We start from the raw sequence: 26,410 nt of genomic DNA on the forward strand, positions 1-26,410 counted from the left end.
AGTGATACTGATTACTTGTTGGGACTATCCCGCATTGAAATTCACAGGCATTCTCCTTTCGAAGGGGCTTGAAAAATATTCTCCCTTTCGGTGGTCATTCCCTTTCCACAGGGGCATTGGCAGGGCTTACCTTTTCGATGGGCCTTCCCATTTCGATGGGGTTTCCCTTTATCGTTGAGGCCAGCTCTTTTCACTAGTGAATTTGTGAAAACCATTGGAAAATATGTGAATATTAAGTAATTCCACTTTTGAAATCTGTGAATAGGCCTATGCCCTATTCATTGATTTCTAGTGGTCATTTTCACTGATTAAATTAGTTGAAACTGCTTCATGAATCACTGAACAATCTGTGAACATTCACTAATTCAGATTTAGAATGTAAGTAGAAATTTTCTGGTTAATTAACAAAAATATTTATCTTGGGTACATTTGGACCCGAACACAATGTGTGTGTGTTAAATGTGAACACAGCAGCAGGGTTAAAGAAAACACGTATCATTGTGATCTCATTAACACAACTCCAGAATTTCCCATAACTTCTAGAAACTGTGCTAGGACTGAAAGAAGTGTAGAGTTTGATAGTGCAGTGTGTAACATTGCAAGACCACTGCCCTCATAGCTAAATATTTTTCTTTTAAAACTATTTTCATGAATGTAAAGATTTCTTAAAAAAAAAGTCTCAATAAGAAAATTTTTAGTTTTTTATTGTATTTAAGGGTTGATATTTCACTTGCTGTGTGTTTTAAGAACGTACCTTGTATTTTAACAAAAATTTTCAATCATTACTATTTTTTATATAATTATTCACAAATAAGTCGCTGTACTAGATTTTTGCCTGTTTTGGCCTACTTTTTCAGGTTTTACTAAATTAAGTTTAATTTTGTAAGGTAATTTGTATTATTATTGCCATTACATATGATTCTAGAACAAGGGACTTTGTATGGGATGATGTGTAAAAAGAGAGAGGCATAAGAGACTTGTAAGTGCAAGTGAGAAAGAAACAGTGATTCCCCAGTAAGAGAGAGGGACAAAAGCTGTGATTCACCACTGGTCGTGGGAACTGTGTGATAACTGCTGTCTCACGGTGTGGGAGAGAGAAGGAGAATGTGAAGTCCCTGGCTCTATGGATATAAAACTGTTTTCAATGTATGTTGTGTGTTCTTATTGGCTTGTGATGTGTAGTGTGAATGAAGCGTGCATGTGATTGGTCGGTGAGGTCATGTGACTTCTCCTCCCTGCGTGGAGGAGACGGTGTCATGAGCTCACCAGTCACCTGTCGATCGCTGTCAGGTGAGGGCGCGTTCGGCGGCTCACGGGTATTTACCGTAATAGGTTACTGAAAGACTTAATCTACGTTATTTTTTGTTAATCTTCATTGCCCGAGCTGCCAGCATTTTTCGACAGGCAGACATACGTATTGAATGCGTGAATAAAATATATGCAGTTTTGGATGAGGTTGTTTCGTCTTTCGGACAATAAACTCGTTAAGGAAAAGGAAATAAAATCTTTTTATTTCAAATAACGAATCGTTATAAGTGTTAATAGAAGAAATCCAGCAAGGTCCTGCGGCATTGCCTGGCAATATCACTGACAAAATAATTAGTTATTGTGTTGATAAGGGGCCGGACTGTTTTTAGTAATAATGATGGAGACTACACAGCTTCTGCTAGGCATTATCCAAAATGTACTTGTAAACTAACAATATCTGCATTTGTGAGAGTTCTTGAAAATGGAGAGCGACGGGAGAGAAAATGGTTATTGTACTCTAAATGTACGGGAAATGTTTTGCTCTGCGTGCAAACTTTTCAGTAATTGTAAATTAACACAATTTGTAAATGGTTTTTCTAATTGGAGGAAAACAGAAGAAAAACTGAGGGAGCATGAAAACAAAGCATGTTCTTTAAAATGGGTTTCAAGAAAAAATAAGAAAATACCAATTTCTTCACACTTAGATGCACAAGTGACTACTGAGACAAATTACTGGAAGAATGTTCTTGTTAGAGTAGTGGCAGTTGTAAAATTTTTGTGCAGTCGTGGTCTTCCTTTTCGTGGTGATAATCAGATGCTTGGATCATCTCGTAATGGTAATTACCTAGGAATTTTGGAACTCCTTGCTCAGTTTGATCCTTTTTTACAGGAACATTTAAGGATACATGGGAACAAAGGAAAAGGTAATGTATCTTATCTTTCTTCTGATATATGTGAAGAATTTATTGAGCTAATGGGCAACAAAGTTCGGAAACACATGCTAAATGAGATTAGACAGGCCAAATATTATTCACTGATAGTTGATTCTACACCTGATGTTTCCCATACAGATCAGTTATATTTTGTATTTACATACTGCCTTAACGGTAACATTTTGGAAAGGTTTTTGTGTTTCATTCCAATTTACAGCCACACAGGAAGAAATTTAAGTGAAGTTGTAACCGGTACTCTAAAAGACAACACCATTGATATCCAGGATTGCCGAGGTCAGAGTTATGATAATGCAGCCAACATGTCAGGAAAATACGAGGGCCTACAAGCGCACATTAAATCAATAAACAGCTCTGTGCTGTATGTTCCATGTGCAGCACATTCAGTAAACTTACTAGGAAAAACAGCGTTGGTGAATGTATTCATGCAACAAAAGTGTTTCTGTTTTTAGAAAAGCTGTACTCATTTTTCGCTGCTTCCACTCACAGGTGGTCAGTTCTTGAAGGAGTTATTTCGGAAAGCACAGGAAATAGCGGAAAGCCAAAAATCACAGTCAAGAGCTTGTCTGAAACAAGTTGGTCATGCAGAGAAGATGCATTGAAAACTCTTCGTCATTCATTATGATGAGATTTTCTGTGCATTTAATTATATGTTCAACGACAAAAATGAAACGCAAGCCACAAGAATGGAAGCGAACTCATGAAGAAAATGCAATATTTAGAATTTGCTTTTATGGCCGTATTTTGATACGACATTATGGAAGGATTCAGTGCAGTAACCAAGCATCTACAGAAGCCTGGACTCGATGTCATAACTGGTCATCAACTGATGAATTCTTTGAAAAATTTTGTTTCCGATTTGCGAAATAATTTTGATGAAATTGAAGTTAAAGCAACACAACTAAGCAACCATGTGTTACAAACATTTGTCGATACTAGATCTTCCAATAAAAAAAAGTTTTTGGATGGAAAATACGAACTTTCAACTGTTGTAACATCCCGTGAGAATTTCAGAATTTCCACATTTCTATGCATTGCTGATAAGCTCCGCATGGAACTGGAGAAGAGAGCTGCGTCCTACAAAGATATTGCCTCAACATTTGGGTTTCTTTGTAACTTAACTACAGCAAGTAAAGCTGAACTCAAATCTAGTGCTACTGAGTTGGTCAGAAAATACAGAAAGGATCTGCAGCCTGTTATTACAAATGAATTATCACACTTATCATTTTTCAGAGAGCAACAAGTTAAAGAGTGTTACATCATTCACTCCACAAAAGGTTTTGCAGCACTTATATAGAAGAAGTTTATTGCAAAGTGAGTTAATAAATATGTAATTTTGATTGGTCAGGATCTGCAACTCATAAAATTGTGTAAATATTTGAGATTGATTTAAGACTTTCGTAAATGAAGCAGAGAAATATTGGGGGTGGGTGTTGGCTATGAAATATTACTCCATTTCAACTAGAAAATTTGTTGTTATACATTATTTTGTTTTCCCTGCATAAATATGTTTCATATTTCTGTGTATACAGGCTGCATTTCATTATGGTACTTCTTGTCCTTTTTTATGTTAGTTATTACATACATACATGTCAATGCAAATATGAGATTTTCACATCTGAAAATTATCACTACAATAAAAAAAGGGGAGGGCCTCTGAATATTGTTGCCCCAGGACTAGCATTCTCATAAAACGGCCCTGCCTTGAGAAGTTCAAAGATATCATTTCTTCCTACCCGCCACAGCATTGCCTACCAAAAGTCTTGCATCACAAGAGGAACAATCTGCACCAGGGTTTAAAATGGATAACAAAGCCTAACTGTGTTAGCCTGCTGCAACGCTTCTGGCACAAATAAGCTTCCACTGACGGTTATCGGCAAATCGGCAAAACCACGCTGTTTTAAAAACATGAACATGAACTCTCTCCCCTTTTAAAAACATGAACATGAACACTCTCCCTGTATTTTACAGAAACCAAAGAAAGCTTGGATGGATTATGTCTAGTTCCAAGACTGGTTAGAAAAACAATTTGTGCCAAAAGTAAAAGCTTTTAACAAAGAAAATGGATTGCCTTTTAATGCTTTATTACTCATAGACAATGCTCCGTCACATCCTGAAGAAATGCAATTTGTTTGCGGTAATATCAAAGCCATTTTTCTCCCACCAAATATCACTTCAATTTGTCAGCCAATGGACCAAGGAGTTTTGCAGGCTTTGAAACAGAATTACAGAAAAATGCTTCTTCGTAGCCTGCTTGAAGAGAATGAAGAACTGACAATCTTGCATAAACTCAAGAAAATCACCATCAAGATGTAATTTACTGGGTAAAGTGGAAGAGTAAAATACATTTCCCGAATCACTTCTGCTTTTAATACAGAAATGTCACCCCTATTTATTTCCTTCACATTATTCACATTCCCACTAATACAAATATATTTTTCCCTTTCAGTAAACTATTCTCAGAAAGAAAAAATATCTGTAGGAGACAGCTGTGTAATTTCAATATCACACATATTTATAGGAATAATTTGTCAGCATCGTACTCAGTGTCCCCAGTGATCAGTGGGTTGTGACAGTCCTGCAACTTGTTCGTAAATGAAACACTACACAGCATCACCAGTACGATTTTCAGACCCGTGTACGGTGCCTATAGGCCTTCCTCTATTTACCCTAAAAACAGTGTTAGTCCCAAATGAAATCTAACATGGGTTATCGTGATTGCAACCTCAAAAACAAATCAATTAACGTAAACTGTGCAGTAACTTGGCCATAGCAGACTGTTTTCCATCAGAGATTAATCCAATTGTTGTTGCTGCTCTACTGTTTATTTGATATTATTTGCAATGTGATCTGCAATTCTCCAGAGACTTTTAGGAATATAGCGTAGCTGAAGCTGTTTTGAAAAAGTAAGTAATGTTTAATGTTGTATGTTAGAGCCGGGGCCAAGAACGTTTTCCACCCTAATTGGTTTTTACTTCAAATGAAAATCAAATTAGGGTGGAAAACAATCTTGATCACAGTTGTAACATACTCACATTAAAAATGTCTAATACAAAATCCTCAGGTACGCTATATTCTTAAGGAAATTTGGAAAAACCATAGGATCAAATTGCAGCTAGTATAAAGTTAACAGTAGGGCGATAGCAGGCTCTTTGTGACATACTTGCTGGAAGCAGTACAGATAACGGTTTTACTTGCAGGAAAGTTGTAACGTTGCAAGACCCCTGCCCTCCTAGCTAAATGTTTTTCTTTTAAACTTCTTTTTTGTATATGTAAATATTAATAAGTCAATGTTTTTTGAGTGGTGTATATGTTATGAAACAGTATAATCAGACATTATGGATATTAATGTATGTTATTTGCACGTGCTATGTGTTTAAGAATGTCCCTGGTATTTTAACAGACATTTTAAATCATTAGTATTTTTATGTAATTATTCACAATTAAGCCGCTGTACTAGATTTTTGTCTTTTTTTGCCTACTTTTTCAGGTTTTTCTAAATAAGTTTAATTTTGTCAAGTAATTTGTATTACGATTGCTGTTTTAATTTTCATTAACGTGTTGCAATATAATTCTAGAACAAGGGACTGTTCCTGGGGTGATGTGTAAAAAGAGAGAGGCATAAGAGGCCTATAAGTGCGAGTGAGAAAGAAACAGTGATTCCCCAGTAAGAGAGAGAGAGAAACAAAAGCTGTGATTCACCACTGGTCGTGGGAACTGTGTGATAACTGCTGTCTCACGGTGTGGGAGAGAGAAGGAGAATGTAAAGTAAGGCTCTATGGATAGAAAACTGTTTTCAATGTATGTTGTGTGTTCTTATTGGCTTGTTATGTGTAGTGTGAATGAAGTGTGCGTGTGATTGGTCGGTGAGGTCATGTGACTTCTCCTCCCTACGTGGAGGAAACGGTGGCATGACTTCACCAGTCGTTCGTCGATCGCTGCACCAGTAGGGAGCGTTTGGTGGCTTCTCGCAAAATATGTAGAATTAGCAGGATAGAAAATTTAACGTTGGTGGTCAGAGCCATGCCAAGTATTAAGTTAACCTAATTTTTTTATATCATTCGGACATTAATTAGAAATTGTGATCATCTTCGTCGGCGTTTGGTTCGTGGCGAAATTCGGTTTCGCTGGGTGCAGCCATGTTTGAGGTCGCACTGATTTCTGTTACTTACAGTAAGAGTTTACTGAAGGACTTAAGCTACATTTGTTTTTCGTTAATTTTCATCACCCGAGCTGCGAGCATTTTTCGACAGGCGTATATATGAGCTGAATGAGTGAGTAAAACATTGAAAGTGATTGGATGCGTTTGTTTCGTTTTTCGGACAATAAAACATGAATTAAAAAGTAAAAAAATCTTTTTATTTCATATAACGAATTGTAACAAAGTATCAAGACTCCTCGAGAAAAAGTTGAGGGAAAGTCGCCTGCTGGTTGTTGGCGATATTATGTTTCTGTATTGTTTAGTGTTTATTATTATTCTTAGGCCAAATAATAACATATTTATCACATTAAAGCATCAGGAAAGAATACTGGACGTGAGATACAAGGGATCTGAGGGAATGACTAAGGGGGGGACAGGGAAGAGTGAAGGTGAAGGACTAATTGCCATAGTGAAAAACCAATTATGAACGTAACGAATCAATCACATTAAAATAAAACAATGATAGTATAATATGATATTCTGAATAATGTTCTTCCTTAATTACTAGATTATTTGAAATATATCGTTATTGATGATCCAAAGTCTAAACGGGACAATCCATATCAAATCAACCAATAAATAAATAAAAATTAATGTCAAGGTTTCAGATTTTAATAATTTTTTTAAGCATGTTGTACTACCTATCACAAGTATGATTGTAAAATTTTAATTTTTTTGGAATGTTGGTTTTGAGTTATGAATTTTTGAAATGCCAAAAGAATTTAAATAATGCAGAACTAGGAAATCTTTAAACTGTTATAGTTAGAGAACCGTTAAACTTTGAATACTGAAATTTGTGGAATTTTGTTTAGTTTTGTATGGCATTTCATAAAATATGTAAGACAACATGGTTACATAAAACCGTTATTTCCTCAAAAACTTCAAAAATATTTTTTTATATAACTCAAATATGGAATTTTTTTTTAAATATTTTTTTACATACTTTTATTGACTACCTATATACCTAATTTCAATATGTTATTCCAATGGTGTCTTACCAAAAATTATTTATTTGTCTGTGTCAGGGCACATAATTACTGAAGAAAAAAAAGAATGCTGGTTAGGATGATAAATACTTTACGTGGACTTTTTATAATTTGTTTTGTATTAAATGGTCACTTTTAATAATTGTTATATCCAACTTAAACTTGAAGTGGGAATTTTTTTCATGCTGTCAGGGATTTTTTGATAGTCACAAGGAAATACTTCCTTGAAGCCTAGCATCACTGCCTGTTCTGCCATATTGTGTTTTGGGAGAGACAAAAGTGTTTATGGAGGTTTATCAAGTGCTTACATTAACTCATCTGTTATGAAGCTTTGTAGCTTTTGACTAAGATTTGTTGTGATTTTTTAAATTGTGATTGTTTTTTGGATGAACAATATTGAGATTTTTTGTTGAGTTAACAATATTGAGAGGTTATGTTTATTAAATACTTGAGTGTAGTTAATTGTGCTCATTCATCATAGTAATGAATGATCATTGGAGTATACCATGGATAAAAAATGGTTCAAATACTGTCGTAATCCTTTAAAAAAGAATGGACATTGGATTTCCAAAGACTTGAGAAATGTTACTTTATGGATGACTTCCTTAGGTTATGGTATTGAAGATGGTATGAAAATATGTACTTCCTGCCGCTTACAGTTAGGTAAGGAAAAACATAGTGTCTCTAACGAAACTGAAAACAATGAATTAGGCATTAAAGAAGATGACACTGAAAAACAAAGTTGTAGTCAAGGTGAAACTGAATCATAAATGGAGTTGAAACAGGTCTGCATTATTTAAATGCATCTTTAACCTCTATCGGAGAGTCACCTGTTTTAAAAAGTAAATGTAAAAGTCACAAAAGATACTGCAAAGAAAAGTGAAAAAATAAAATGCAAGATTAATGAAACATTTTTTAAAAATGTGGGAAAAGTGAAGGAATGTAATTGCGAAGGGTCTCAAACAGAACTTATAGATCAGGTGAAAGAAAAATTTACAACTGCAAGTAAAAGTGAAAGATTACAAATTTTAACAATTTTACCCAAAAGTTGGTCTTGTGCCAAAATTGAAAGCGAGTTTGGTGTAAGCAATTACATTGCGTGAAAAGCAAAACAACTATTAGAAGTGAAAGGGGTTTTGTCTACACCAGATCCAAAACCTGGGAAAGTCTTGTCACAAGAAACAGTAACACTAGTAAAGGAATTCTATTACAGTGATGATGTTAGTAGGCAAATGCCTGGTTTGAAAGATTATGTCTCAATGGGAAAAGATGCTAATGGAAAATCTATTCACGTTCAAAAAAGGTTAATATTATCAAACTTTAAAGAAGTACATCGCCTATTTAAGTCCAAACACCCAGAGTTAAAAATTGGTTTCTACAAATTTGCAGAACTGAGACCCAAGAACTGTGTAATAGCTGTAATGGCTGGTGCCAGTGGCACACATTGTGTATGTGTTTGCACTGCGCACCAAAATGTAAAATTAATGATTGTGGGTGGAAACTTGCATAAAATTACACTAACTGGGTTGGAAAATTCACTGAAGACATATCAAGAATGTCTGTCACAAATAATGTGCAACCCACCAAGTCAACCGTGCTTCCTTGATGAATGTGATTACTGTCCAACAATTAATGATTTTAAAGAAGCATTAGGTTGTCTCGAGGAAGATATGATTGAGAACATTAGTTATAAAAAATGGGTAACAGTTGATCGTTGTTCTTTTGAAACATTACGTAAACCATCCGATGAATTTGTTGACAAATTTTGTATCCAGTTAGTACACCTGAAGAAACATGACTTCATTGCAAAACAGCAATCACAATTTTTTGCTGAGAAGAAATCTTCATTGAGAGAAAATGAAGCTGTGATAACATGCGACTTCGCAGAAAACTATTCTTGTTCTGCAAGATGAAGCTCAAGGGTTCCATTGCAACAACTCCATGGCTACTGTCCATCCATTTGTGGTGTACTACAATAATACAGACATTGAAACAGAAAAACAAGTTCTTCTTCACAAAAGTTTTGTATTTAGGTATTTCAGATTGTTTAGCCCATAACACAGTCCATGTTCATGTCTTTCAAAAAACACTTATTGGCTTCTTGAAAAGTTTTCTGCCCAATTTAACAAAGTTGTACTATTTCTCTGATGGTTCAGCTGCACAATATAAAAACAGAAAGAACTTTTCAAATCTGTGTCACCATGGTGAAGATTTTGATGGACTCAAGGCTGAATGGCATTATTACACAACCTCTCATGGCAAAGGAGTGTGTGATGGAGTAGCGGGTACAGTTAAGAGACTTGAAGCCAAGGCCAGTCTTCAAAATCCAACAGACAACCACATATTGACACCATTTCATCTTTTTCAGTGGGGAATAAGAAACATACCCTCAGTGTCTTTTTTCTATGTGACAAATGAAGAGTATGTTGAAGAAAAATTGCTGAAAATTAGATTTAAAGAATTAACAGCTGTAGTAAGAACTAAAAATTCCATGCATATTTTCTTCTTGCAACAGATACACTTGAGGCAAAAATCTATTCATATTCTGACAAATCTGAAATGCTCAAAGTTCAAATTAGTCCTGTTGTTGAAGATATACCATTTGAAGAGATAGGTTTTGTTGCATGCACCTATGATAAACAATGGTGGATGGCATGTGTTCTTTCAAAAAATGAAGTTGAAGAAGAAGTTACTGTTTCTTTTCTTCATCAAGTGGTCCTTCGTTTTTCTTTATGTACCCAAGGAAAGCAGACATTTTAACGGTACCGAAAAACTATATTCTTTGTAAAATTAATCCAATAACAGCCACAGGTAGAACTTACAGTGTACCTCAACAGATGACTACAGCTTCACAAATTCTGTCCAAAAAGATAAATCTCTTATACTAATAATTCAAGAATAGCCCAGTCATATTAGGTAAAAAAAGGGGTCAACTTCGGAATGAAAGATAATAAGCTGTAAATTGATATAAACCTTTGGGTAAATATGTAGTTGGGCGGTATTTGGAAAAAAAAAAAAAAAAAAAAAAAAGGGTTAAAAATCTGAAAATACCTTTATTGTATGCTCTTCAACTTTCTCTTTTCATTAAAAGCGGCGGAGGTAAGAAATACTAAATACTTTAGGAGATATCGAATTTTAAAATTTCATCATATGTAGTTAAGTGGTATTTGCGAAAAAAATTGTTAAAAATCCGATAATACCTTTATTATATGCTCTTCAACTTCCTCTTTTCATTAAAAGCGGCGGAGGTAAGAAATTCCAAATACTTTAGGAGATATCGAATTTTTTAATTTCATCACAATACCAGTGCATTGATGTGGCGATTAACATTGTTTCTTGTTTACGTACGAGTATCTACTTTTTTAATTGGATAATGATGTCACGTGATTGTTCGTGATAGGCCAGAATTCAAACGAACCAATACGTAATTATTTAGTTCATTTATTGTTTAAAACGGTGTTTAATTACCGCCTCCAACTTAGGTGAGTTTTTAACGTTTCTAATTTTAAAGTCTTATTTGTTATTTTGATATTGTTGCGCAAGTAATAAGTAACAAAAAAAATTTACGTGAGTTGTAACTGTGCATCCTTTATTACGGGTTTGTTAGGGAAGGTCAGTTACATTATAAATAATTTTAAACTAAAGAATAATTAAAATTAATTCACATTATTTTTAATTTCGGCTTAGTTTGAAAGTATTAATAATGTAACTGACCTGACCTAATCAACCATTTTATTAATTACGCATTGACGATTCACGTATTCACGAACACACGGCAAAATAACAAAAATGGCGTCGCTCAAATAGTTCCACAGGTCTTGTATTGCAAAATTAAAAAATTCGATATCTCCTCAAGTATTTGGAATTTCTTATCTCCGCCGCTTTTAATGAAAAGAGGAAGTTGAAGAGCATATAATAAAGGTATTTTCGGGTTTTTAACATTTTTTTCCCGCAAATACCGCTCAACTACATATGATGAAATTAAAAAATTCAATATCTCCTAAAGTATTTGGAATTTCTTACCTCCGCCACTTTTAATGAAAATAGGAAGTTGAAGAGCATAAAATAAAGGTATTTTCGGATTTTTAACATTTTGTTTCGCAAATACCGCCCAACTACATATTTACCAACCTTTGTTTTGTCGTTCTAAATGTTGTCTCAAAAGTCACAAATGTTATTGTGTCTGCGTCTTAAGATATTGAAGGTCAAAGGTCATAAAAATGGGTTTTTCGCGAATATCTCGCCTTCAACTGCGTAATTGAGATTTGCACCTATTATAAAAGTTGTAGAGTATAAAATTCTCTACAACTTTTATTTAAACTTTTTTTCATATGATTAACCGTTTTTGCGGTAGACCGCGAAGAGTGCGCCGCGTAGTCACAGGCTGGTACTTCCCAATAGAAACACAAACAGGGTGACAAAAACATATTTTCAGTTTCGCTGGCTTAGCACAGCTTCGAGCTGCAAGTTTAGGCCCTAAGTATGCCTGTATATTCTAGTATACCTAAATGAAGCTGGCGTAAGTCAGTAAACGTCGCAACCATGCTTTCGCACAAAAAATTTGTCGTCCTGTTTTGTTCCTGTTTGGAAGTGTGAATACATACTCCTGCCCTTTATGTACTTTAATATTGGTAGCCTATCAGCCTGATCTTTTATCATAATGTATTGATAATTAATTTTGAAGACAGCAGTAGATGTATAATTTAACATAATGGTATCTCAACTGTTTTCAAACTATGCCAAGTGATTTTCTTTGTTTACCTACATTGACACAGACAAATTTTTTTTTTAGTAAGATACCATTGGAATACCATATTGAAATTTGATATATAGGTAGTCAATAAAAGTATGGAAAAAAATATGTTTTTTCCAAAAAAATTGAAAATTCCGTTTTTGAGTTTTATAATTTTTTTTTGAAACTTTTGATATAAAAAATGGTTTAATGTAACCATGTTGTGTTATATATTTTATGAAATGTCATACAAAACTAAACAAAATATAAGTTTAACGGTTCTCTAACTAGAACAGTTTAAAGATTTCCTTGTGCTGCCGAATTTACAAGTGTTTTGGAATTTCATAAATTCATTACTCAAAAACCAACATTAAGGTAAGTGTACCAGAAGTCGTCATCGCACCAGTAGTCATCACTTATAAAATAAAAATTCATAACAAGTGCAAGAATGTAAAATCTCGCGTGTCGAACATATTAAAGTTCAGAGCAAGAGTCGTTTATTTTTTTCTACATGAAGATTTCTGAACGCACACGATTGCCGATCGGGGATTCCCGTATCTAAGAAGTCGTGTAGTATACTGTAAGAAGTGAGATATACTGCTGCTGGTTTTTGTTAAGAAGGTAAGTAATTCATTTTTTTTAATAAATTGTGTGCCTGTTCTTTTCATTGCAATGTTTGTGTTTGTTTGCTTCTGCGAAGTGTTTAGCATGATTTCTAGTACATAAAGTCTTAAGATTATATTCAATGATACAAAGAAAGGGGGGGTGACGAGCACTGGATCACTTAATACTCATAAATCACCAGTTATCATCATACCTGACGAACACTGGTACATGTCAGCTATTTTTAAAATTGAAAATCAGCAACTGCTAAAATGTGTATTACATTATGTTAAGTTTACTGTGCTTGTAAAACTTCCAACCAGTCATCAGGACCAGTAGTCGTCACAGGTGACGACTACTGGTACAGAACAATGACGAATACTAGAACATTAAATTTGAGACATATTATTGTTATAAAGCATTCAATTATCATAATTATGACTGCTTCAAAACTTACCCTCGTCAGATAATTTTGCCTCCCCGATGTTATATAATATAATTTAAATATGATATTTAAGTCTAAGCATTTTTTTTGTTCATATGAAATCTGCAAATTAACACTAAAAAAATCAGTGTTGCAGTGCCATGCTACGAGGAGGCATATTGAAATATGAGCCCCGCCAGATGGAAGAGGCTTTGCAGGCTATGAAGGACGGGATGTCCATAAAACAAGCTTCGGAAAGACACGGTGTTCCAAGGAACACTCTTTCCGACAAAGTAAAAGGAAGACACCTATTGGACGTAAAATGGGACCCGAGTCTTGGCTGAAAAAGGAGGAAGAGAGCATGCTAGTTGATTGGGCCCTTTCTCTCTGCAAAGCAGGATTCCCAATTACCATGGAGGATTTGCAGAATAGTGTGCAGCAGCTCACAAAAGAGTTGAAGAGGCCTTTTCCTTTTAAAGATGGGCGACCAGGTAGGAAATGGTGCGCATCTTTTCTTAAAAAGAACCCAGCCTTAACACTGAGAACTGCCTAGAACTTGACTTCTAGTCGGGCTGCTGTCTCGCAGAAACAGATTTCAGCATGGTTTGAGGAAGTGTTTAAATACTTGGAGGAAAACCAACTGAAAGATGTTCTCTCTGATCCAAGAAGAGTTTTTAATGGAGACGAGTCAGCATTTTTCCTCAACCCTAAGGGGAACAAAGTACTGGCCAAAAAAGGAGACAGAAACATTTTTCAACAAGTCAATTCCGATGAAAAGAAATGTGTCACAGTATTATTGACTGGGAATGCAGCTGGTGAACTTTGCCCACCACTGCTGTGCTTGAAATACGAAAGACTGCCACAAGATATTGTGGCAGGAATACCTTCTGAGTGGGGAGTGGGCAAGTCACCAAATGGTTGGATGACCGGTGAAGTTTTTTTACGAATTTTTGACGAACATATTTTACCCATGGTTGGTGAAGGAGATAACTTTACCAGCAATACTGTTCATCGATGGCCATTCATCACACCTCACACTGAACAGCAGCACATTTTGCAAAGAACATGGCATAGTTTTAGTGGCATTATTACCTAATTCCACCCACATACTGCAACCAATGGATGTAGGAGTTTTCAAGCCACTTAAAAGTGGATGGAAAACTGCAGTTCATGAGTGGCGACTGCAGCGTGTGGCGAACAAGGAAGACCCCACACTAAAAAAGAAAGACTTTGCCAAACTGCTGGAAACTGCGATTGAGAAAGCTGTAACTCCAGAAATTTTTACAGCACTCATTTAAGAAGAGTGGAATTTTCCCATGGAATCCTTCAGAAGTGGATGAGGACAAGTTCATTTCTACACCCTCCAGCATCCCATGCACACCAACAGTTCTCTTATCTACACCCAAGACTCCAGAGAGTGTTTGTAGTTCTGAGATTGTTGAGCATTTGGAAAAATTACTTGGGAAAGAGAAATTGCAGCTTTTCAAGGAATATGGAAATGTATGGCAGGGAGATGTAAAGGACATGACAATGTTTGAATATTGGAGACATGTGAAATATTGTGATAAGGTCGACATCAGCTCTACTGCCCAATATGAGGATCCACACACCCTAAAAATTCAAGAAATAATCCCTGAAAGATCATCTACTCCTCCAACTGTTGTTGATGAAGTGGACACAGTCATTGAAGGCAATGTTTCATTTGATCCTGATCGCATTCCATCAACATAGAAAGGTCTTTCTGCTGTGCCCACAGAAAAGTCTATTCCCTCTCCTTTCAAGCGAGCATTGTTTTGGCCTTCTCAGAAGCCCAAGTTAAAGAAACGTGCACTGAAAGAGAAAATTCCCTCTGTTGCTAGTTCTAGTGCCTGGCAGGATTACTTTTCCAAGAAAGAGAAGACCAAAATGGACTTGCAGAAGCAAAAAGAAGAACGAGCAGCAGAAAGATTGAGGAAGAGGCTGGAGAAAGAAAAACAGAATTTCAAAAAGAGGAAGGTGGATTAAAATACTTCAGTTTCATCAACATCATCGGAGGAAGAATTTGTTACTGTGGAATCTTCAGATGAATGGGTTGAGCAGTATGAAGAAGATAGTGTGGAGTTGGAAGAGGCGACTGATGAAAATTTGCGACCTGGATCGTTTGTACTTGTGACATTTATGGGTGGAAAAAGGGGTGCTGTGAAATACAGATTTGTCTGCATTGTCCAAGACACTGAAGGGGAAGAAGTTAAAGTAATGGGCATGCGAGCTCAGGATGATGGTAAAAAGGTGTTTGTGGCGAAAGAAAACGATGTTTCTTATGTAAATAGGTCACAAATAAATGGCATTCTACCACCTCCATTTATGAGCCAGCAAGGTGCCAGGGTCAACTACAATTTTAATAGACATGTTGATGTTAATGAAAATTAAAGTTCAGAAAACTTCTAGTTACTTATTGTAGAAGAGTAACTATGTTGAATTAATTTCCATGCATAATTGTATTTTTTTAAGCAGAATAGATAATTGTTTAAATGTTATTTACTACTCATTGTGAATTCCAAATACTTTAGGAGATATCAAATTTATTAATTTTCATATTTGGGCAATATTTGTTAAAAAAAAAAAATTTAAAATTCCAAAAATACCTTTATTCTGTGCTTTAACTTCCTCATGGTTGCTACAGAAATATAATCTTATAATTCCCTGACTTTTCCCTGTTTTCCAGAAATTTAAGAGGAAAATTCCCCGACTTTCTTTTGAAGTACATACCATAAATATTAACCTGCATAAATGATTAAATGTAATATAAAAATTTCAAGATGAGGTACAATAAGGTTTTTATTTTGTGTTATTTTGACGGCAGAATTGCAAATGTGTTTTTTCCTTCGACATGGCTGGTGAGAGCTCTTCGACCCGTATTGCTGAGTTGAATACTTTAGTAGCACAAAGTGCAGTACGCAGAATTTATGTTTTTAGCAGAGGGTTTGATGAACTGAAACTGTGGCTCCTTGAGCCAATTCTCCTTAAAAGTAGTTTTCTTCGACATCTCTAAGCTAAAAAAAAAGTACATAATATTTTCAGGTTAGGTTAAAACATTATTGTTTATGAATTCTTAAAAAAAAATATAAGGTAAATATGTAGTTGGGCGGTATTTTCGAAAAAAAAAAAAAAAGTTATGTATTTGTGGTGATGCTGACTGCAACAATACATTAACTTTGTCGAATGTAGGTGTAACATTAACTAAAAACAAACAGAATGCTTTATTTGATGGTGTAGACAAAAACATGAACAATTTTTCCTCGCGTGAAAGAGTGCTGCATTTGTTTTTTAATGTTGATTTTGCTGATGAAACACTATTATTGAAGTTAGTGCACTTTTTTTGTACAGTCCCATCCAGTTTCTGCTTCTTTGCAGCAGCTTGTGAGCTACCAAAGCTTGCTTGCTTCACTTCACGTTTTTTTAAAAACAGTTGAGTACCTGATACAGATTTTCCACTCTCAGATGAATCACTAGAAGTTGCACACTTAGATTTCACTGGAACAATTTGTGTCGATATAGTACTCTTTCCTGAATCACAACCTGGAATTTTGTAAGTCATCAGTGATGACTGCTGTTTCTGGACAGATACTTCATCATTAAAAAAACTCAACAGTGGCTCCCATTGCTCAAGTAAGCGAACTAAGCTTTTGCCAAGTGACAACCATCTTGTACATATGTGTTTCAATATCTTTCTTGCTTCTTTGCCGTGCAATACTTGGAACTTCTGCAATTTTTCTTTTCTTTTCACACTTTTTTCCAGAAAATAATAGATATCAACCAGAACATCTTCAATTTGACACGGGAGAGTAGCTGCTGCTTTCTCTGCGGCGAGATTGATAAGGTGGCATGGACAACCTACAACAACAAGTTCTGCCAGACACTCTTTTAAAACTGCTGCAACACCGTTTTTGTGTCCCAACATTGCAGGGGCATTATCAGCAGAAAACGCAATTAGATTTTCCAACGGAATATTCAAACGTCGCAATTCTGAAATAACTAACCCCCCAATATTTCTTCCAGTAGAATCTCCCTGGAGTACTGGTAATGAAAGCAACCTTGACACTATCATTTTCAAATTTGCATCAAAAAATGTTACTACTAGTGGATATAATTTGGATTCAGAGTCATTGCTGCCGTCGGTCGCGACTGAAAATGCCACAGTTTGTAAATTACTAACAATTTTATCAGTTGCATCTGTTGCCATTTCTTTCACAATAGCCGTCGACTTTGTTCTTGCGCAACCAAATTTTTTTGCTTCTTCAGAATTTGGAAACATTTTTCTGAATAACGGGCCGGCGTGATCCGAAACATTCAAAGGAATATTATGTTCAACCAAAAAGTTTGTAAACATACATTCTGCGCGTATTACAGCATTGTCTGTGCTGTTATTTTTAGCGAAATAATCACTAACCTTTGAACTGACTGCGACACTTTTAACATTTGCGAGATGTTTTGAACAGTTCACGTGGAGATTGATGTCATATCTTCCGCCGTGCCCAATGTTTATGTCGCATCTACACACTGAACAAAATGCGAACTGTGTTCCCTTGCTTGATTTAAGAATACACGGAAAATCCCGCGTGTATGTATCGCGAAATGCTTGAGAATAATGTGTATCACGTTTCGGGGGCATTTTCTTCATTTGATTCCACTTCCGTTAATTGTGCACATAACACGTTTTTAGTAAAAACATGCAATAAATTTGTTTCCTAACCTGTAATAAACAAATTCAAAATCGGCTCAACTTTAACTGAAGAATAGCATACGCTAATGCACGACACCATCTTGCCAAACTAAAAATGCTCTTTAAACTGGTTCGTGATTGGTTGTAAGCGCATCAATGTAACTCAGACGGCCAATAAGGAAATATATACAATAGAACAACAAATTACGTGGTTCGCTCGCCTTCGACCAATAATATAACTCAATTACCGCACTCGTTTCCACAGCAACAACACATGGCAACAGCTTTCACAAACCATACAATAAAACATTTAAGGCGGACGGTAAATACATGTTTTAAAAAACTTCTCGTACTTAAAATTCGTAAAAAATGCAGACATCCTCGTACAATCGTAAAACGGACGTGATTTTCGTACATTTTACGAAAAATTCGCAAAGGTTGGCAAGTCTGCATACCCAAATACCGTTTACATGATTTCGCATTATTTTTAATGTAGCTATCCTAACCAAATCAACCATCCACAATGTTTTAAAGTATTTATAATGTAGCTAACATAACCTAATTGACCATTAGTTTTCATGAGTTGCATATTTATTTACAATAATAAAAAAAAAAAACCCCGAAGATGCACGATCGGGCGTTTGCCTCTCGTCTGTTGAAAGAAGGCTTGCCAACGTGAATATTCGGGTATGTCCAGAAGGATGAGTGAATCGTAGGCTTCCCGCGTTCACCATTGTTGCTTGTTTACAAGTATGATTTTTTTTTTCGCGACGTAGTTGAACGACTACATCACGTAAAAAGAAAATTACGTGAGTTCCTAGTGTTCATCCTTTTTCCTGGATTGTTAGGTCAGGTCAGCTACATTATAAATACTTTAAAACTAAACAACCATTAAAATTAATTTTTATTATTTTTAATGTCCGTTCAGTTTCAAAGTATTTATACTGTAGCTGACCTGACCTAATCTACCTTTGTCCCGTTTTGTTAGGTCAGGTCAGTTACAATATAAATACTTAAAACTATACAAGTAAAATTAATTGATATTAATTTTAATTTCCGTCTATTTTGAAGTATTTATAATGTAACTAACCTTACCTAATGGAAAATTTCTGTTATTTAGGCATTCACGCACACACGGCAAAATATAAAATGGCGTCTGTTGAATGATTACACAGGGCTTGTATTGCAAAATAAGAACGGCGATATCTCCAAAAGTAATTGGAATTTTTTATCTCCGCAGGCGGTTATGAAAAGAGGACGTAAAAGAGCATATAATGAAAGTTATTTTATATTTGTATGATTTTTTTTTGGCGCTAATCCGTACACTACATATTTACCAGAAGGGGATATGTCAAAATGTCATTGTAAATTACTTATCCCCTTTTTCACGCACGAAAACTGTCAGTTTGTGATGTAACTCCAAAAGTTCAGTACCATAGAATAACACACAAGGGTGCTAGACTTAACCCATTTGGACCATTTTGTAGAGCTTGTTCTCCTTTATTCCATACCATAAAAAAACAATTTTTTCCCCCAACATTTGACTTATCCCCGCGCACCCGCGAATTATCAGTTATCATGAATGTTTATTTATCGTAAATTTTTTTGGTGTGTAATGTTTTCTCACATTTTTCTAGTGTTTCACATGTGTTATGTATTAGTTTTATTAATATTGGCATGTTTATATTTGACAATGTCCTATGCAAGAGTTGGCACAATGTATCTTTGTTGCAGCTTTATTTATTGTGACGGTATCAATATATAGGTAAGTTGATTGTTTTATAATTTTAATTAATTGTTTACATATTTTATATTAGTATAATATAAAAAAATCGTAAAAATAACTTCAAAAAGTTTGAGTAATCATTTGAAATAAAATTTAGAACTAAAATGGTTTGTAATTATAATAACGAATCCATTATTGCTATCCATAAGTGCTGATACCACGAATGACGACTACTGGCACAAAGATATGACGAGCACTGGAAAAGACGAAAATTGGCATGCCGACTACTGGCACAAAATAACACTTTTTTTTTTAAATTAGAGATCTTCTATAATAATTGGTTTTTATCTAAAAGTGTTTAATATTATTGTTTAAGAAAGTTTGAGGTTAAAGTCAAACACATAACTAGCTGTATTACACCAACAAGGTTAGGTAAGCAAATTTTATTTGTAAAATTTTTCTTAGCATGACGACTACCGGTGCACTTATCTTACTAAAAAATTACAATTTCGCAATTTTCATCTACTTAGCTAATAATAACACTGTGCCAAAAATAAAGGAAATACTATTGGTTGATTTGACATGGATTGTCCCACAACATAATTTATTAAGCTATCATTTATGTCACAATATTAGGTATTGCACAAGCAGTTTCATCTTCAGACAAATCTTCATTCACAATTGTATTTTTCAAGGCATCTGATTTTGAGCCAAGTTAAAAAAAAAAAACTCCAAAACTTTATACTTGACTACATTAGTGTTACGAATCTTTTTAACCTAGGTTCATTTGCTCGTAACTCTTACAACCCCTAGGCAGGAAAAGAGACGGTGAGTAAAACAAACCATATTTAAATTATATAGAAATAACTATTTTAGTATTTATTTTACACAAACTCGGACATTCTAATTTTCTTTTTGGGAATAATTCTTTTTTACTATTCCAAAAATAACGTTCTTTACGAAAAACCGACCTTTAATACAAAACCGATCCACTGATATACTTAGTAACTCATTAATGGCTAATTCTGAACTATTTTTCTTTGTGACCTTCATTTCCCCTTCCCGCCATTTTCAACGAACTTACTAAATCGCCATTTTGATCAAAAAATTTAGCCCCATATAATATTTGTTACCATTGTTATGCTAGCCGAGGCATACCGCCAACACACTCCACAGGTATAATGCCTGACTAGCCATATAAGAATTTAACGCTGAAAAAAAAAGATGCTTGAAAACGCATCGTTATGACTTAAACTACATGTCAATTTAAAAAACTAAACGATTAATACCGAATTTAACTACTTCCACACAATAGCTAAGACCATTCACGCAAAATTCTAATCCCTTATGCCACTGGCAGATCAGTAGGTTACCGTAACGTTAAAGGCTACCAGCGCAGAACCACGTACCTAGCTTGGTAAATGGGAGTTCTCATAAGACATATTCAAAGGCACTCATTTGGATTTCTTACGTCGTAATTGATAGAAACTTCGTATGTTATTGTAAATTTTCAAAAAATTACTATCTCTAAATTTGAAGGTGTTTGAGATGTCTACCACCGATACTTTAATCGCTAAAAAAATATATAACACCAATACCCAGCTCCCAATGCTTTTCTTATAGCAGCCATTTCCAAGACGGTTATTACAAACGCAAACCGCCAGATTTATAAGTAGTTTCACCACTTAAAAACATAATAAAGAAGCATGGAAAAAAATATGAAACGAACAATATTTAAACTATGGCCACTGCAATTTTCTACGTCTGACACATTTCAGCAAATTAAATATAAAATTTTCTCACCGTTAATACTCTTCAACTGCGTACTGAGAGCTTGCTACGAGAACCGCAACCCCACGCCACTTGTGCGATACATGGAAGCAGCATACGGAATCCTAACGTTGTTGATTGGCTGAGTTCAGATATGCCGCAAAAACGTGACCAATCATTTGTTAGCTTCTATGTTAAAAAAAGGTGTTCTTTTAACAACCGAAGGTTTGCAGCCAATAAAAATACTTGGAAGCATTTGTTTGTTGTAGAAACGTCACACTTTTCTGGTACACATTCGAGTAGTATTAAAATGTTTCTTTAATAATAATTTGTTACAGTATTTGGCGAATTTATGAAAAATATCTAGTGAGTAAAATGAATATTGTAAATCTCACAACCATATTTTAATTCACTCGTTTTGTTAAGTGGGCGTGGTAAATGTAGTTAACGTTTGAAATTATCCAATAGAAGTCCTAATGTAATGACCCGATGGTCCATGCTCGAAGTCATCTTTTCAACAAACATATTGTCATTTATGACGTTTTTTGTCAATGACTTGTTCTGAGTTAATTTGCTTTTAGTTATATAGTGTCGATGGAATGTATAATTCGTTATTTGTTGTGGACGTGAGGGAAATGTTGACAATTTTACACTCAGACTTTGCGGAAAATTAACGTGAATTTGTGAGTATTAAGTAGTAAACATTATTTATTTATTAATTTTTTTAGATTTCTTGTATGTTTGTGTTGATTTTTCGTAGAAACCTAATTTGAAATCGTGTGAAATCAGTGTGTCGGATGTAAGGTTTTTGTTTGCATTCTATTAGTTATTTTATTTATTTTATGTAATTAAATATAATATTGCATGTGCTGTTTTTTTTTGAGTAGTCAGGATCGCAGTAATTATGTGTAGGTAATAAATAAAATATACCTAATATAATTTAATTCAAGCGTGCTATTTTCTATTTTAGGGTTAGTTTTTATTTCAAATAGTATAAACTATTATAGATTAAGAATTTGCTAATTTTGTATTGGTTTGGGTGTGTACTGTTAAACTGATTTAATTAAGTTTCTCATTTTCCCTAACTGTCATTTTCATACCATTTCAATGTCCTGACAACAGCTGTCATGTCTGTCCTGGTCCCTAGACCTGCTGTTGCCCATTTAGCAGCCAGTGCCTTAACGACATAGACCGAACTATGGACATACTTAGACCGAACTAAATGGCGTCTCGAGTGGCCGACAGCTTGAGGGGTCGCTGTTGTCCTGGCCCCTGTTGCAAGCCACAAGGTGAGAACCCGTTCACTCCCTGAGTGTTAGGCTGGCCGGCGCTCTCGTCACGACAGGGAATCACTCGCAACAGAGGTCAGAAAGCCAGGTGTCAGTCCTGTATATATATTACTTAAGGTGTTTGCAGTTTATACTTTATGTAGTCATTCTGATTTATGATGATTATGGATGCACTAGTTTCTTATTTTTATTGGTCTGCAGTTATGAAACGATTAGGTCTAATTATTTGTAACAGTAAGAATCATTCTGCAATGATATGTAAATAGTATGTGTGCAGATTTTCTGTATTAAAATATTATATTACAAATGTTGTGTTTTTACTTACATACATTTCTTTATTTAACATGAAAACATCATTTTAAAGTTCCTACTGGTTTTATGAGAAATTACTGTTTGTAGGTTATATTAGGTACCCTGTGCAGTGACTTGGTTGTCGCCATGTTGATTAGCGTAGTTGGAGATTTTTCCATGAGAGATTGGCCTGATTGTTGTCATCACCTTACTGGTTACTTGATAATAGCTGCAACTTGAGCATGTGGTTCTCCATAGAATATAGAATAGCTGAGGCTGTTTTAAAATAGACAGGGATATTTAATGTCAGTACATTATGGCCATGGCCAAGACGGTTTTCCACCCTAATTGTGCCTAATTATGGTGGGAAACCAATTAGGATGTTAAAGTTTGGATCCCCTCCATAACATACTGACATTAAATATCCATGTCTTTTTTTAAACAGCTTCGGCTATGCTATACGTGTAAGACATTCTGGAGAACAACAGCATCAAGTAAGCAGTAGGGCGGTGATAAAAAATCAGGGCAATCTCTCATGGAAAACAGTCTTGGCTATGCAAATAAAGCACAAATAAATTTATATCACTATAGCAAGAACTGGTGATCAGAACAATCTCTTGTGAAAAAACAGTTCTTGTCTAAGTTTATAAATTAAATAAACCACAATACGGTGACAGCTGTGTCACTGCACAGATTTCTCAGAAACTATTTGAAATTCTATAATTTTTTTTACGGAAAAGCTGCAACCCTGCAATTTACCCAGTAAAATGAAAGTGTATGCGGATCACACACACAGATATGTAAATCACAGAACAGAGTATCTATATTACAAGAATCACTGAAACAATATACATGCTCTGCTTGGCTCATTGAGGAACGGTTATATTTTTGGTTTGTAGAAGGGAAGTACCTAGTACTGTTCTGGACATGGGTCTCAATGACAAAAGTACTTTACTTGGTCATTACCGTACAAGCCCTCACAAATTGTTATAGGAATTTAGGTACACACCACACTTTTTGCTTTATTTAACAATAGTATTGTGAGTTAAATTAAATTATATTGTTTGTTATATGTGTTCTAAATCATAACAGGGTCACCCATATCAAATGTCCCAATTTTAATTTTTCAGGTTGCTTGACCATTTTAGAAAAAACATATCCTTAATTAACCAGAAATGTATACATTTTTCGATTATTTTTAATTTTTCATACATAAATTTTAATATTAAAATGGGTATCTAATTATTACCATGTATTATGATATTGACAAGTCAAGTTGCGCTCCTTTAACATTGGCTATATATGTTTTGTTTTTTAACAGCTGTGTTTTGGAGGGAAAAGACCAGTTCGTTTGGCTTCCATCTGTATGATGTTTGTCGTTTAAATTTATTTTTCAGAGGTTTCAGCTAGTGTTTTTTGAAGACCTATTTGATGGTGTCCCGTCCGTAACAAAAAAGTAAGAAAGTTTATTATACACATAAAATATTAATCAAGTAATGGTTTATCATACATGACTGGATACTACAACTAGATGTTAACAGAACCTCAAAGTTTAATGTTGATTATTAATTTTTTGGACTAATAAATCACTTTTTTAAGATTTGCCCTGTCCGTAACATTTTTAAGATTAATTATAATATTTTGTTGTTTTTTGTAAATTATTGTGAATTTACCTAAACATGTGCTAATAACCAACATAAATGAGAATTTCTATAATAATATTAACTAATTTAGAAGAATGTAATGTACAAAAATCTTTACTTTGAGAGTTGAAGCCAAGGAACAGAATTCCATATTACTGTAAAGTGTACACTGCTTCGGAGACAGATGAAGAGTGTGTTGTGCAGAAGCTTACCAAGAACAATGTTCAAGGAGGGCAGTACCTACTCACTGAGCAAGTAGGGCAGAGTAAACATAAATATATAGTGGTGAGCCAGGGAGGAGTAGAAGATGATGGCAGCATTGAGATTTTCTACATGGAGCAGGTTGTACGCAATGGATGCCAGGACATTCTTTTTAAAACTGATACGAGGAAGAAATATGTTGTGAACTTTTCAGAAGTGATAGGTTTACTTCCAGAACCTGAGTTAAAACAGCTTGGAGATAGGATTTTTTACAAATTTGAAAAGATAATTCCTGCGATTATGTAGAATCTGCTTTTCTGAACTTAAAAAAATATTTACAATACTGAAATGACTGATAATGTTAGAATTTTTGCTGTTGTGTTCATTAAGGAGTAACTTTTAAACCAAATTGTTATGTTCAGTAAGGTGGTATTGTAAATTATATTTTGTCCCAGGTCATGTCCCGTCCGTAACAGGTCACTCACTAACAAACATTATAATTGTTGCTTAAAACTTAATTTTTTATGTCAGTATATAGTATACTTTTAACTTCTCGTTATCTAGATACTAAATAGTAAATTAATTGGATAAAAACCACTTAATGATTTTCAGAAAATATTTAGAAAATATTCAGTATTCCTCTTTGATTCAGAGGCCAAAAATAACTTTAAAATGGACGATTAATAGCATCATATATGCTGATATTAAATGTAATTATGTTCTGTTCATTAAGAAAATTATTTAAGCCAAAGTACTAAATTAAGGGTGTTATTGTCATTCAGACTTTTGTCCCATCCGAAACGTACTGTCCGTAATGTGTCACTCTCTCAAAAACATTTTATTGATGGTTATTAAAATTAATTTCTGATTTCAGGAGATTATGCATGTTTGAACTAACTGCTACTATACCATGTATCATAATAATTGTATGTAAATCACTTTATAATTCACAGAAAATATTCGGTGAAAAACTCACCTTTGCCGTCCTGTCAAAATTGTGTCCCGTCCGTAACAGTAAGTTACCTAAAAGATGTATAATTGCAGGGTCAAAATTAATAATTATCTCGTACATCTACAATTAGAAGTTGTATAATACGTACTAAGGGTGACAAACTGCAGATATTGATAAAAATGTTTAATAATGTATTTCAGACAGTGTGCAACATTACTTTTAAGGTATAATGTCCCACCCGTAACAATGGAATGGCTGCATAGTTAACTGCCAAAGTAACATGGTTTACGATTTCGGGCAGTACAAATAAGATGAATGAAATGTATTACTGAACTGAAACTTTTTATGTATGCATAAATGCATTGCTTCGGGTTACTTCCTTAGGGCTGTATGGTTTTGATTTCTTTCATAACCAGATAATTTATTTCATTTAGCTGTCAAAATCCTCAAAAATTAAAGAATTTTAACAGGCTGAAAATAGTTATTTATAAAAATTTTCTCAACTAAATTAAAACCATATCATGAAAAGCCAGTATAATTGCATTTAAGCTTTAAAGTTTCAGTTTTGTAATCAATTTAAATTCTACTTATTTTTACTGACCAAAATCGTTAAAAATGTACTTTTGGGAGCTAATTATGTAAAAAATTACTTAATATAGTAATTTTTCACTTTGAGAATATAAACACACTAA

General features: G+C 34.5%; 2 protein-coding genes across 8 annotated transcripts in view; one reads left to right on the plus strand and one right to left on the minus strand.

Annotated features, from left to right (window-relative positions):
- LOC134531219 (uncharacterized) overlaps positions 1–21,373 on the minus strand; it is a 50,985-nt gene extending 29,612 nt beyond the window's left edge. For all 3 annotated transcript variants that reach the window (XM_063366885.1, XM_063366884.1, XM_063366883.1), the window contains exon 1: positions 131–21,373. In XM_063366885.1, the coding sequence (XP_063222955.1) occupies positions 16,236–17,804 (1,569 nt within the window). In that variant the 5' untranslated portion in view covers positions 17,805–21,373 and the 3' untranslated portion in view covers positions 131–16,235. The remainder of the gene's footprint in view (positions 1–130) is intronic.
- Positions 21,374–21,578: 205 nt separating this feature from the next.
- Positions 21,579–26,410, plus strand: part of LOC134531221 (histone deacetylase complex subunit SAP30 homolog) — a 79,061-nt gene continuing 74,229 nt past the window's right edge. The window contains exons 1-3 of one of the 5 annotated variants that reach the window (XM_063366890.1): positions 21,715–22,025; positions 22,490–22,631; positions 24,320–24,378. Coding sequence is in view for 1 of the 5 variants with exons in the window: in XM_063366893.1 (XP_063222963.1) it covers positions 21,695–21,708 (14 nt within the window). In the remaining 4 variants the exon portion in view is untranslated. Of the gene's footprint in view, positions 22,026–22,489; positions 22,632–24,319; positions 24,379–26,410 lie in introns of all 5 variants that reach the window. The other 4 variants (XM_063366889.1, XM_063366892.1, XM_063366888.1 and 1 more) reach the window with 4 other exon arrangements.

Source organism: Bacillus rossius, chromosome 3, assembly GCF_032445375.1.
Source record: "Bacillus rossius redtenbacheri isolate Brsri chromosome 3, Brsri_v3, whole genome shotgun sequence".
NCBI lineage: Eukaryota > Metazoa > Arthropoda > Insecta > Phasmatodea > Bacillidae > Bacillus > Bacillus rossius.